The 14,429-nt window shown below is 37.3% G+C and overlaps 1 protein-coding gene across 6 annotated transcripts in view; it reads left to right on the top strand.

Moving 5' to 3' along the window:
• AKAP11 (A-kinase anchoring protein 11) overlaps positions 1-14,429 on the top strand; it is a 41,784-nt gene that overhangs the window by 14,289 nt on the left and 13,066 nt on the right. For 3 of the 6 annotated variants that reach the window (XM_089511022.1, XM_089511021.1, XM_089511017.1), the window contains exons 2-7: positions 2,399-2,486; positions 4,198-4,308; positions 5,182-5,226; positions 6,670-6,804; positions 7,821-8,082; positions 9,797-14,411. In XM_089511022.1, coding sequence (XP_089367148.1) covers positions 2,439-2,486; positions 4,198-4,308; positions 5,182-5,226; positions 6,670-6,804; positions 7,821-8,082; positions 9,797-14,411 — 5,216 coding nt within the window. In that variant the 5' untranslated portion in view covers positions 2,399-2,438. Of the gene's footprint in view, positions 1-695; positions 773-2,398; positions 2,487-4,197; positions 4,309-5,181; positions 5,227-6,669; positions 6,805-7,820; positions 8,083-9,796; positions 14,412-14,429 lie in introns of those variants that run through there. The other 3 variants (XM_089511019.1, XM_089511020.1, XM_089511018.1) reach the window with 2 other exon arrangements.

Here is a 14,429-nt window from a genome sequence, read left to right as displayed (position 1 = left end):
CAGAGACTTCAGCATACTGTTTGAGGCCAGCTTGTCAGGTGCAGCTTGGGAAATCATGGTATCCATGATGAACATGGACATATCCCAGTTGGTTTTAGGACCTACACATTTGGCAGGTCAGACCCGTGATGTAGTTTTCAGTTCGGAATATACAGCTTTGTGGGCGGAGGTGACTAATACCTCCAAGTTGTCATGACAGATAATTTTCTGGTCAGGGCTAGCATGACAACTACAACTTGCCTCTGCATGACCTATTAAAATGGTCTGGCCTGGAAGGCTAATGGATTCCTTAAGATTCCAGAAGGCCTTGGAAGGTTACATTGCTGGCATCACCAATGATCCTGTTGAAGATCTGTCTGATGAATGCAATCAAAATGTAACCAGGGCTATTGACATGGTCACCCCCAAACATCCTCTCTGATCCATTTGCAAACAAGCTTCTTGGTACAGAGAGTCTCAGAGAACTGAAACGGAAAGGACAATGACCAGAGAGCAGATGGCTGAAAACTCGACTTCTATGCAACAAGATACCATATAGAGAACATGCCTATTTTTTGCATGTATTGTGTCTGTGAATTCATGTCCAGCTGAGCTGTACAGGGTGGTGAGAGGTCTACCTCAGTCACCCTCACTTCTGAACCTGACCTTAGAACCTTCAGTAGCTTGCTGTGACACTTTTAATAACCATTTTGCAGATAAAATCTTTTGCATAAGAGCCAACTTAAATGCCATCACTGGAGTGGAAGTCAACTAAGAGGTGTTCAGTAACTTGGTGAGTAGGATTATACTGGACCAATTTCAATTGGTGAGTAGTGTTGAGGTGGACATGCGGCTGGGGCAAGTAAGGAAGACAACTTGCTTTCTTGATCCCTGTTCCTCTTGATGCATCCAGGGAGGAAATGCAATTAGGCTTCAAACACAAAATATCATTAATGCATCTCTCAGGAAGCAAAAGCACTCCCTGGATCCTCTGGATCTTAATAATTACAGACCAATATTAAATCTTCCTTTTTTAGACAAGGTGATTGAGAAATCAGTTGTCTTCCAATTCCAGATGTCTTCACACTTCCTTGACTCCTTTCAAACTGGCTTCAGAGGGGGATACAGAGCTGAGACTGGTATGGTTGTCTTAATGGATGATCTTTGCCTGAGCATTGGCAGGGGGAGTGTATCCCTGTTACAGCTCTTGGACCTCTCAGCAGCATTCAATTCCATTGACCATGATATCCTTCTGGAATGCCTAAGAAGGTTGTGAATTGGAGGCACTGTGTTGCAGTGGTAGTACTGGTTCTACCTCTCAGGCAGGTTCCAGATGGTAGTACTTGGGATAGCTGCTCCTCAAAAAAGGAGCTGTTATACAGTATACTACAACGTGCCATTCTATCCCCAATGCCATTCAACATCTACAGAAAGCTGCTGGGAGAGATCATCCAGAGTCATGGGGGTGGGATGGCCAGACTGATTATGGGTACATCCAGGAGTGATCACATTACACCAATCTTAAAAGCGTTTTTCAGATAAAGTACAAAATGTTGGTTATTACCTTTAAAGCCCTACATGGTTTGGGTCCAGGTTACTTACAGGATCACCTTTGGCATTACAACCCACCCTGTACATTCAGGTCCTCTGAGAAAAGTTTGTTCCAGACAGCCAGGACTAGACTGGCAATGGTTTCCCAGAGGTCCCTAGACAACAGTTTTATGGTGGGCTTTGTAGTTGATCTGGGAGTGGATTTCCAGATTTGGTGAAGTCAATTTTAAAAGGAGAAAAGGGGGACTTTTGATGTTGCCAGTAGTGAAAATGTACCGCTAGGCTCAATTTTGACATTGTCTGATCTACTTTGGAAATTGCTTCAGTGACAAGTCAAGCAAAGATTATTCATCCAAATAATTATAATAATTATTATTTTGCCATTACTTTTTATTATTTTACACAAATAAAACAACATAAATCATACATTTGGGATTCATATATCTGCATTATATAGCATTCATTACTTCCTTATTTTTCTCTCAAGCTTTTAAACATACATTAATTTATTGTCAGCATCCTTTTTCCTTCCCATCCAAATAATTATTAATAAAATAATTATTAATAAAATAATTATTAATAAAGGTGCCAGTGAATTAATATCCCAATTTCTATCGGTTAATGTTACTGACAATACCAAACGATCATTCCCAGTATACCTCAAAGCAATGAAGTGGGTTTCCTCCCCCAAAATCACTTTTGGGGAGGATCATAGTTTGTTTATCTGTCAATGTCTGGGAGCAATTCATATAATTGTGTTTTCTGTTATTTGGCTGACATTCTTGGAGGTTTTAGGAAAATGAATTTTTAAAATGTAATTAAGGGATTTAATAGAACATATAACTATAATCCTTTTTGTTTTTCTTTAGAAAATGTTGAATTCTTCATTGGAGAAAAAAAATTAAACAATGGATCGTCCTAGCAGTCAGAAGAAGGCTGAACTACCAATGAAAAAGGTAAACATCTGTTCTTCAAAATGACTGTCTTGGTTATCTTGCTGTTTTGACTTACAACTGAATCAAATTTGTGCTATTTTATAGTTGATATATAAGGATTTTTTCCTCTTCAAGTACAAGTATATTAGATGATTTGTTTGGTGAACAACTGTACTAAGTTTGGTGGATCACAGATTCTCCAGGCCTGGCAATTACTTGACTTGAAAGGTGGGCAGTTCTGCATTAGAAAATGGTGCTATGGTGTACAATGTGATATTACAGTTATAATTATATAATTGAGTAATATGTAAACGTGTAATATGTTATAGATTATAAACTGAGTTCACTATTAAGCACTATAGATGTAAATGCTATTGCTATTGTTAATGTGTGATGAATTTGGAATCTGTTGCCCATTGGTCGTTGGAACTGGATTTATTTTCCTAAACGATCTTCTAGCATTTTTGTCATTAAATTTACTGGGGTCATTTATAATCTGACTTCAGGTATCATGTTGGGTAAGACAGGCACTTCTGTTGCATTTGCTAAACTGTAAAGTTCATTGGCTATCACGAGGTAAGTTTTATTTCATTTTTGGAAACTGGGGGATAAAATAAAATAATTTCTCGTGGAGCAGCAATTTCACCTCATAGATCATTTGACAGATTTTTCCTGGTTAGTAAAATTATCATATCTATCAGATATCTTTACTCATTTAAATCTCATCAAGGAGAAAAACTTAACTTAAATCTTCAAGGAGAAAATGTTAATAGTTTTTCAAGCTGAAGATGAGATTGAAGCAATGGTGAAAAATTTGTATGGAATCATTCCAGTAAAAATATTTTTGTGTGTGCATTTAATTATGTCTCCCTTCTCTTCATATTTGAAGAGCCTTGAAGTTTGCAACTTTAAATATTTGAAGAACTTTAGGGTCTTAAATCTTGAGTCTTGGGTGGTCTCTGGCAACAAAACATTTAAAGGGGGTCTGTGGTGCAGAATAGGTTAAGAACCACTGTTCCAATATTTCTCAACATGTCATAGGGAAGTACTGTATATACTCAAGTATAAGTCAACCCCATATATAAATCGAGATCAGGTTTGGGGTCAAAATAATGTATTCAGCCATAAGTCAAGGGTAAAACTTAGAAGACAGATGGGCTGCAAAAGATGCTTGAGGGGTGTGTGCATGCCCCTTTCCCTCCTTTTCACCTCAGCTGTCCCCATGGAAGGAGGACAGCCAGGCTGAAGAGGAGGGTTGAGGGGCGAAATTCCACCCTTCTTTCTCCTCCTCAGTTCAGCTGTACCCTATTTACCTGTCAGTAGGTCTACCCTGTGTTTTTTGGGTCAAGTTTTGTGCACAAATTTCTTGATTTATAGTTGAGAACATACAGTATGTTAAATTGGAAATAGAAAAGCAATCTGTGTAAACATCAGGAAAGGAGACAGTATGCAAGAATGACATTCTTTCTCAGGCATTCAAATCATTATTTGCATGAGGTATTATTGAAACTGAGCCAGAGAAAGTGATCGATTGGGGAAAAAATGTGGACAGATGCACTTTTTTGAAATGGAGTAACACTTTAATTCAATTATAGTCTGAAAACTGATGAATCTCCCATAAATGAATTTAAGTGCAATTGATCATCTGTCCATGAAAAAAGTTATAATGTGACATGACAGTCCATATAGTGTTTTTGTTTCTCATTTAATTTAATTTTTGTCCCCCCCCCAGAGTTTCAGTGAATGTGCACTGCCTCCCATAAAGACATTGTTGCAAAGTCAGAAAGAATTATGCACAGTTTCAACAGAAGAACTGAAGGAGGAGCAAGACAATTTCAACGAGGTTTGATGTTGTGATTACACTTCAGTTTTTATGTTCATTTGAAAAATGCTTTTCACTTACATTTGGGTTAGCAGGTACTAATTGTACTCTTTATATTGAAGTACAAGATCAGTTGCTAGATAATTTTAAATTACTAGAAATAAAAGATTGCATTATTTATCTACCATTCTTAGTTACATGAACATTACATGAAATTGTGTTTTTAATTATATGTTAAAACCACACATAGGTTGATACATACTTATTCAAATTGCTTTTAGTTGTGTCGTCGGTTAAATAGTTGCTTAGGATAAAAGTTAAAGTTCATAGCCAAGGCACAGCATCATCTCTTTGAACCTTTTTGCAGTTTTCTTTCCCTCACCATTATTTAAAGGGATGTAAAAGTGTTCCTGCAGATTCTGAGAAGAAATTTGAAGTCCCTTCATAATCCTCCAGAATTTTGATTGTACCATAGCTGGCTATGACATGACCCTTGCATACTTTCACATAAAGATACAGTATTTGGTGGTATGCTCCTGTCCAGTGCCCTTTTCTAAGTAGAGAACAGAAACATCCTGCACTCTTAAAAGCTTAGATGACATTTGTGTAAAGCTGGAGCATACCACCAAATATCTTTCTGTGAAAGTATGCAAGGGTCATGTCATAATGGCCCAGCAAGTCATATGCAGCCTGTAAGCTGCACTTCGCCCACACCTGGTATAAAAGAACTAAGTAGTGACGATACCTTTCCATCTCTTAATATTTAGAAGTAGTTTATCTAACAAACAGATACAACAATCAAAATTTCAAAAAACATTACATATTATATATTTTAAGCTTTTAAATATTTTTATTTTGTATTGTATATTCATATAACATGTATTTCTATTATAGGTCACATTTCTGTGTTTTGCTGATCAAACAGCTGTTATTCCTAAGGTATGGTTCCTTCATAAGAGACCTTAGTGATCTTAATTTTTGAATGTGGTCTGCTTTTCTAATATGGAGTTCACAATTATTTTCTTTATTGGTAGAGTTGAAATAACACATTACAGGAAGGTAGCTGACAGTTGGGTGCATTTCCCTTGTATAGTCCTAGAAAAATCTTAGAAGCCCTGAAGCACAATGCAGGAGGCACACAGGAATTCCTCTTATATGTTCCAGACTTTTTAACATTACCGCAGTAATATAGAAAGATGATTTTGTGCAACAACTCTGCTTCAATAACATCAGAATCAGTACCAGTTGAAATGGTGTAATCATTTGCTTATGTAAACATTAAAAAATAAAGTGATTTTGGGGGCTTAACATCCTCAGCATAAACTCAACTGTTAATCTCAAGTAGAACAGACCAAATCAGTGAAAACTTGGTAAGCCAATGCTTCCATTAATTCAATGGGTCTGCTTTAGATGGGATTAAAATTGGATTTAGGTCTGTGTCTTTTGGTGTGACAGAAGCTTACCTTCCCTTGGTAAATATGTCCAACAAAAATGCCTACTAAATATGTTGTTCTCTCGCCTTTATTACATGCCCAGTGTTGTTAAATTACACTGCAAGTAGTGAGAAGAAAGAGTAGAATCTGCAACAGTTGAGTCATCTGGGGCTGGGAAAAGACAGCAAAATTAGTATAGGACTAGATAATTAAACTGACAGGGAAGGGAACGAGTCACAACAGAACCAACTGAAAAAGAGCATTGATTCCTGCATTGTCAATTGGCATAGTAGAGGTGAAGGTTTTCCCTTGACAAGATTGTCTAGTCGTGTTGGACTGTAGAGGGTGGTGCTCATCTCTGTCACTGAGAGAGCTAGTGTTGTCAAAGATGACTCCATGATCATGTGGCCAGCATGACTACATGGAACGCTGTTACCTTCCTACTGAAGTGGTACCTATTTATCTACTTGCACTTTTTACATGCTTTTGAACTGCTAGGTTGGCAGAAACTGGGACTAGTGACGGGAGCTCACTCTGTCCTGAGACACTTGGGTTTCAAACTGCCGACTTGCTGATGTTGTGATCCACAGAGTCAGTTTCTCAACCACTGATAGGCATTGGGGGGGGGGGGAATAACCCATTAGTGAGTCCATTATTCCTCCAACCATCCCTGAATGATACCAACATCTGATTTCCCACTTTTAAGAAGCCTCATAAGATACTTTTCTTTCAGGAGATGGTTGGAGATTGCGTTGTGTCTGCATTGTAGAGAAATGTAAGATATATGTTCTATTATAAATAAATAGTGTTCCTTATTGTATTGGGTCTGATAACATAAGACATTGTTGGGGAAAAAACAGGTTGGTAGAATGATTGTCTGAGGCTGACATAAAAGGAAAGTTTTCCTGAAATGAATTTGTTCTTCAACAATATATTATATTTGTTTTAGGAATTGGTGGCCATATCAGTTGAGCTCCCAGATCTCTTAAGATCACTCCACATTTGCAGCTTACATGAAAATGAAGTTATCTTTCTAAAGAACATTCATAAACCATTGGAGACTAATGAAGTTCCTAAACAAAAGGTAACAGGATTAGGCTATTTTGCAATTTATATTAGTGTATGATTGACAGCATATTTCCACTGGTTTTAATCCAGGATAGGGTCATCTAGGTTGTTTTAAATCTTCCAAAATAGTCACATGTCTCAGCTCCTCACAGATCCCACCACTGGCTACTTGTTTGAGTCAGGGCTCATTACAAACTTTTGCTCCTGGTATTTAAGGCCTTGTGCCTTGCAGCTTGGCTAGCATGGTACGTACCATCTAGAAACCTAAGAACTACAGGCAAAGGATTATTGGCAGTTCCACCAATGCGTATGACACTGTCAAGGCTCTGAGCCTTTCAGGACCTGGCTCTACATTAGTGGAATAATCTTCCTTTGTATCTCTGGCTGGAGGAGGATCTTACACTTTTTTGTAAAGGGCTGAAGATCTTCTTTAATTCACCATATGACATTGCTGACTGTGCCTAAGGCTGCCAAGATCAGTAGCAACTGGTGGGGTGGTGGGGATTTTACCTTTAGTAGACAATAGTGTTTGGTTTATTGTTTTGTTTTCGATTATGTATGTCTGGTTTTCCACTCTTTGGCGAAAAGGGTGCTATAAATAAATGTTGTTGTTGGTGTTGTTATTTCATCCAGTTTGCCTTTCATAAAAAAGTGTATTAATATGACACACATGTAAATATTGAAAGCTGGGGCCTGTATGTGTTTTGTATCATGCTGCAGACTATAAAAGGTATGATTTCAATCAGGTGCTGAATTATGTAAGTCCCATTGATTTGGACTAGCAGTTGGATTTAACCCGCTGGGAGCTTTAGTCTAAAGTAAAGCTTTATAACAAAGTCCATAGTTTATCATGTAAAATTTCCTGTAGTATTTCTCTCACCTGTAAGCAGTAACTTCACTTTCTGCCCTTTGCTTATGCCATTGCAATTCAAGAAAGAAATTACTTTAATATGAAAATATTTGTAAATTCCATTGAATAAACCTTTCTCTATCCCTCTCCCTTCTCTCTCTCTCTCTCTTTCTTTTTACAAGAAATACTCTTCACGGATAGTATGTGTGATGAGATTATCCCCTTCATTTCCAAGGCTCAGAGTCGATTCTGTATTTACTTTGCTGAACAAATATGCTGCTGGCATAAGATGTACTGTGGAAATGTACTCATTGCAAAAGATGTCGAGCTTACCCCGAACAGAGGATGATGATACTAATCAGTCTGTGTCATCAATTGAGGATGATTTTGTGACTGCTCTGGAGCATTTAGATGAAGATGAAGCAACAAAGACGGCAAAATCTGGTTAGTGATGCTACGATGCCATGGCACCTTAAATACTTTGGGTTTTGCAATGTACGTTGGAAGGAGTGTTTATTACAAGCAATATCAGTAATAAAAGATTTGTAATAAAAGTAATAAAAGATTTGAATTTATTATTTATTTAATTGTTTTTTTTAATTTTTTAAAATTAACACTGTTTTCAAGAGTGATTGGCACTTTCCACTTTCTTGCAAAACACTATAGTTGCAGTCATCAGTGTTAATAATACCGGACAATGTAAAGTATAGGAAGTTATAATAATGGAATGTGTGGATTAACTGATCCTATATTTTTAACATGCTTGCACTATAACCTAAACATATTTTATATATTATGGATGATTTTTTACTCCCTCGGTAAGAATTCCAGTGTATTGTGAGGTATACATGTCCACAGAAGTATTGCTGTCTACAAAATTAAATGTGTTCCATCCAAACTCCCAGAGTAAAAAAAAACAAAACCCAAAAACACAAGTTGAAGTAAATCAGATCTAACTAAACAAAATAAAACATGCACTTTTTGTACTGTGGGATGTATCTCTACCCCAATAAATTCTAATGTCTTTTAAATATAAGGAATATCAGTTTCTCCTGAATAGAATCAACTTGTTGACAACTAGAGTGCCTCATTTCCACTTTGCTGCATTGAGGCTCCCTCCAAAATGGCATGGGGTACTTCCCCCCAACATATTATATTGGCTGGGACAAAAATAGCACTCCAGTGGCAACAACCACTGAGTTTTTAACCCTTTGTTTTTAGAGGAAAAAACCCTGTATCACATGTGGCTGAAATGTGAGAACATTGTTTATGATTCTGTTGGCAGCAGTATAGTTTAATTGTTACATCATAGACATAGTGTGTGTGTGTGTGTGTGTGTCTATAGTTGTGTGGATTCTGCAACAGAACATTATTTGGTGGGGGTGTACAGTGCGTTGTCCCATCATAGTACAATAGGACTAAACTTAAGCAACATATTCAGCCACCAACATAATTATATAACAGAAGTATCACAATTTCAGAAGTATTGCAGTATAATAACAGCAAGAAATTTCACAGGCTCTATAGGACATATGTGAGTTGTGATTACACAGTCACCACATTTCATGCGGAGGAGTTAAAAATGATCTTTCATGTAAAGAGACGAAATATGGCTGTTGTTGTTCACTCTCTGTGCACTTTAGTTAGTGAAATGGCCAGAATAGGTTCTAGGTGGAGCATTTGCAAACACAGCTGGTACCTAAGAAATGTAAACAATGTTTGAAAAGGAGTAGTTTGGTAATAAAGACCTTGTGTTCATATTTCCTGATAGATCCTAGGTATTCCAGTAGTACTAGATTTTAACTCAAGAGTACAGACATTTGTGGTTTTTTCCCCATTTAATTTCATTGAATTAAGGAGTGAGGTTCCCTGAAACACCACATAAGAATTTCATACATGAAAAAAAGTATATTTATGTATTTATTTATTTATTTATTTATTTATTCATTCATTCATTTTGGCATTGTCAGGTGCATTGACTTCACTGTTTGTGGAAACTTAAGCAGTAACATTTCCCACAGTGGCAAACTATTTCAACATGGAAAGTACTTGATTTTATTTCATGCTCAAAACTATTTTTATCATTGCCTTGAATCTTCTTTAAAAAAATATTTGCGTATTTTATTTAAATGTTTCTTTTTCTCCCCTTTTGGCATAGGCCATGTGACACCTGAGAAACATCAAGATAATATTTCACAAACCATCTCTGATAATCATTTTGAATCTGTTGATCAAAAGATAATTGTTAATTCCCTGCATTGGAAACCATCTGTCAAGTCATCATCTTCTTTATTTAATATCTTGGAACATAAAGAACGATCTGCTTTACGATCTAGGAATTCAGTCACAACTTCAATTTCTGATCCTTGGATACAGAAAAGTTTCTTCAAGTCACATAATTCAGACCACAGTATTAATCTTGTACACAAAACATTATTTTCTTCTTCTCCTGCTGAATCATCAGAGTCCGACTGTTCTAGCCCAAGCCCTGTCATTTTCTTAGATGAAGAAGGCTATCAAAAAAGCTTGAAGGCAAAACTTCAGCTCCCCAAAATACCAGTAATGAAAGATGGTATAGAAGATTCAGACTCTGAAGTAAGTGAATTTTTTGATAGCTTTGATCAATTTGATGAACAAGAGCAAATTCTGGAAAACTGTTGTAAACATGCTAGAGAGCCCATCTTAGGTAATCCATCACAAAAGAAAATGATGTCATGTAAAAAGTCATGTTCTGCAACAACTGCAATGAATCCTCTAAAATTCAAATTTGATCGTCCTACTCTTCCAGCCAATGTAAGGAAACCAACTCCCCGAAAACCCGAATCACCATATAGCAACCTCTTGGATGTTCCGGATTCCCACCGTCCAGTGAAAACACCAGATGACAGTGGATGCTTGTTCAGCCCTATCAGATCTTCAGCTTTCAGTCCATTGGGCAGTTGCATTTCAACAGAGTGCCTCTGTCAAACTGCCGTCAACAGAGATGTCATTAACCAAAATCATAATTTAGTTTATCACACATATTCGGATTTTGCAAATAACATTTCCTTTGAAATTCTGGGTTCAGTTTTTAATTCTAGGTCTCCATCATTGCATAGATGCAGACAGAAGGTTTCCAACAGTAAAACGTTTATCTCAGAAGAAGAAAAAACTCAGATTGTAAAAGCCAAAGGGGAAATCTGTGGAAAAGGACAAAATAAGAAAGGTAAATCTAAATGCAAGCCACTGATGATTAAGGACCACATACAGAAATTTGCATCAGAGCTTGTTGAAAGGAGTTTTGGCAATGCTTTTAAAGATCTTCAGAAAAGTGTTTCTTCTTGTACTAATGCACTCTGTCACTTGGCTGTTAAACTGACTTCTTCAGTGTTTCAGATGGCCTTTTATGAGATTGGAAGGCAGCAAGCCTTTTTACTGAAGAAGAAAGCTATTAATGGGCTAGCAGGCCTTTTAGTGAATGAAGCAATAACAGCTGCCTTAAAAGATCTACAATCTGTAAAGCAACAAATATTTACCAACACGGTTGCAAAATTTGCAGCAGACCTTGCTGAGGAGCTGATTTTTGAGGGAATAATGGAAGTGTGTCAGTTTTCATACCCATCAACCCCAACAGCTTCTCAGAACCAGTCCTTCCATTATAATGACCAAGTTGTACGATCATATGCCAAAGACTTATCTGAGTCAGTTATTCAGGAAGCTTTTATTGAGTTATCCCAGGCTGATGTAACATTTACAACACAAGCAGCAATTAGTATTTCAGTAGACAATGTAAAGTATGTAAGTGCAGAAAATATTTTGGAGTCAACACAAGCCTCCAACACTTCTTTGGAGATGCAGCATAAATTGCCAGTAGCTTTGAATCCAATACAGGAATTTGGAAAAGACTATACGGTACATAAAGCATTGGTCTATACCTCTGGCATTGCAAGCTCAATCCCAGTGCCCTTAGCTGGAAGCATACTTTGTCAAAATCAGATGTTGTCATCTGACACAAAGGTGAGGAACTATTTGCCCTTAAATAGCCAAACAAAATTACTCAGAGACCCTCCAGAGCTGTGTTGCAGAACCAAAAAGAGAGAAAGTAAAGTGACATCAATTAGAAATATTTATGTGACAGCCGGTACTCCAGATAGTGAATGTAGCAGCCACGTTTTGTGTACAGAAAATAAGTTCAAACAAGCAAATAATCCCGAAATCAATAACTTTTCAAACTTAACTGGTATGCCAAGCATCAGTAATTTTTCTGGGAAAATGGTGGATATGATAGTAACTGAAGCATATGAAACAGTAACCTCTTCCAAGGTCTCTAAATCTGCCCATCAGTATACAGATAGGTTAAAAATGGAGAAAATGCCATATTTACAGTGCATTGGTGAAGATACCTGTAAAAATATGTTTGCTAATTATAAACGAATAGTAAAACAGTCTGTAGATGAAACCAAATCTACATGTTCTGCCACAGGGGAGAAATTAGCATACTGTGTAGGATTGGGAACTGATATGAAAAGCAATAGGAAAGATGTGCCCACACCAACAAAGCAGTCAGAAAGAAACAAAAACATTCCAGTAATTGTAGGGCAACAGCAAATGCCTCTAAATAGCTCATCTAAATTTTATGGAACTCCAATGTATTCTAATAGGAGTTTGCTTTCAGGAGCTAAAGACTGTGTACAGGAAAAAAAGAGACATGAAGCTTGTGGGGCTTCTACATGCACACCTCCTCCTTCTTCTGGAGTGGCATTTCTAAAGCCTGTTGGAGGAGTTCCTGACTCAGAAAGTTGTTCCGCAAAATCCTTGGGCATCGCACAGGAAAAACACAACATGTGCAAAGCAACAGGGTCCTCTACAGTTGGTTCCGAAAGATCTTTTCTCAACACAAGCACCATTATTTCTGCTACATACAGCTGTGAAGATATACTTCAAATGGAAAATAAACTGAGCAATAGAGATGGAAATCTTTGTGTAATTCCAGACACACCACCACCAACACCTTTAATACCCTCCCAAGCTAGTTCTGAGTGGAATTTAAGGAAGTTAACAAAAAAACTTAAAGGGGAATTTGCAAAAGAGTTTGCTCCTGCAACACCCCCTTCTACGCCTTACCGATCAGAAATAGATGGCCTATATGAAAATGAACATCATAATTTGGAAAAAGAAGAATTCATCTTGAAACTGATGCGTTCTCTCTCTGAAGAAGTTGAAAGCAGTGAAGATGAAGAGCTCTCTGAAACTCTGGCAGAGAGACTTAAAACATCAGTAAGAACAACAGAATATGCTGATTGTCTAGCCACCCAAATAATCTCTATGGCAACTGAAATGGCTGCTTCGCATGTAGATGATAAAGCTTTCCAGGTGGAAAATAAAAGCTTTCAAGTAAGCATGGAAAACAAAGGTTGTGGGTATACTGCCTTTATGAATGTCCCTGAAAGAAACTTGCACTCAGTCTGGGCTTATGCTGGTGATATGGCTGGAAAGGTCATTAGTGAAGCCAAGAAAATGGTAAAATCAAGACATTGTAAGCTTTTGAGGTTGAAGCAAGTTCATCACAAAGCAGATGGGTCCCATCTTAAAAGAAATTCCCATGAATGTTGGTCAAAAAACAGAAAGTGTCCTTTGGGAGATCAGTGGTCAAAAGAAATGGACCCCTTTGTACTCTCTTTACCAGAGAATTCAGAAGCTCCAGGCCTCACTTCCAAATACCCAAGTTGTGAAAGTGTAACTGATGAATATGCAGATCATATTATTCGTATTCTGAAAAGAGAAGGAGGTCACAATGAACTAATAATGGATCAGTTTGCCAGTAGAATTGTGTACAGATCTATAAGATCTGGCATGCAGCAAGCTGCCAAGAAGCTCAAAATGAAGTATAATAGAAAGCTATCTTCTGCATCGAGTGCCAAAGTAAACAAGTTTGAACTATTCGAGGTAGTAAACAAAGGTGTGGATATAAAGAAACATAAAAAAGGTAATAATCATCAATTTGGAAAGCAGACTTGTGGAAACAAATGCCACATATGTAGAACTGAAAGGACAAAATTAATAGATTTCTCAGAATCTCTTGCATATAGTATAACATCTGATGTCCGAAGAAAATTAATGTCAGCAGCTTGCTTACCAAAATCCTTAACTGATTCTTGTTTGTATGAAAAATCTAAAGTTGATAAAGTCACTGATATAAAAACAACCTTTTCTAAAACGCTTTCTCCTTTTTGTTACAAAGAAAAGCTGTATCATAGCACAGACAGTTTGAATGAACATTCCTATAGAGATGGCATTGTTAATGCCATAGAACAATATGCCAGAAAGGTAGTAGATGATGCTTTAACCTTGGAATCAGCTACTCTGCAGACATCTGCAAACTGGACAAACGGGGAAAGATCAACATATGCAGAAAAATTTTCTCCATTTTCTGCAACAGCTTGTAGGTACTGCGGTATGAAGGAGCATCAGTATTCTACCGGAAACTCGTATGTGCAGCTGACTGGACAAGAACACTCCAAAGTACACCAGATTCCAAATGCAAGTGACATTTGCCCAAAATCTCACGTTCTCCACCTGGATATTCCCAGAATCTGTATTGATATGGATGAAAAGGTTGTGTTTGCTGATAATGTGGTTGCTGCAGCTTTTGACAGAGCAGGAAGGCAACTAAGTAACACAAGTTTGGCAGCTGATAGTGGAATTGGACAGGATGGAATCAGCTTTGCAGAAAGCCTTACTACAGAAATCATGACTTCCTGTATGACAAACATTGGTCCCGCTCTCAACATAAGGTAATGTTATATTAATTT

Source organism: Sceloporus occidentalis, unplaced genomic scaffold, assembly GCF_023333645.1.
Source record: "Sceloporus occidentalis isolate IW3139 unplaced genomic scaffold, rSceOcc1.0.p SCAF_2, whole genome shotgun sequence".
In the NCBI taxonomy this organism is placed as follows: domain Eukaryota; kingdom Metazoa; phylum Chordata; class Lepidosauria; order Squamata; family Phrynosomatidae; genus Sceloporus; species Sceloporus occidentalis.
Note: the sequence above shows the minus strand (reverse complement) of the source record. Positions and strands in the feature narration are given on the sequence as shown.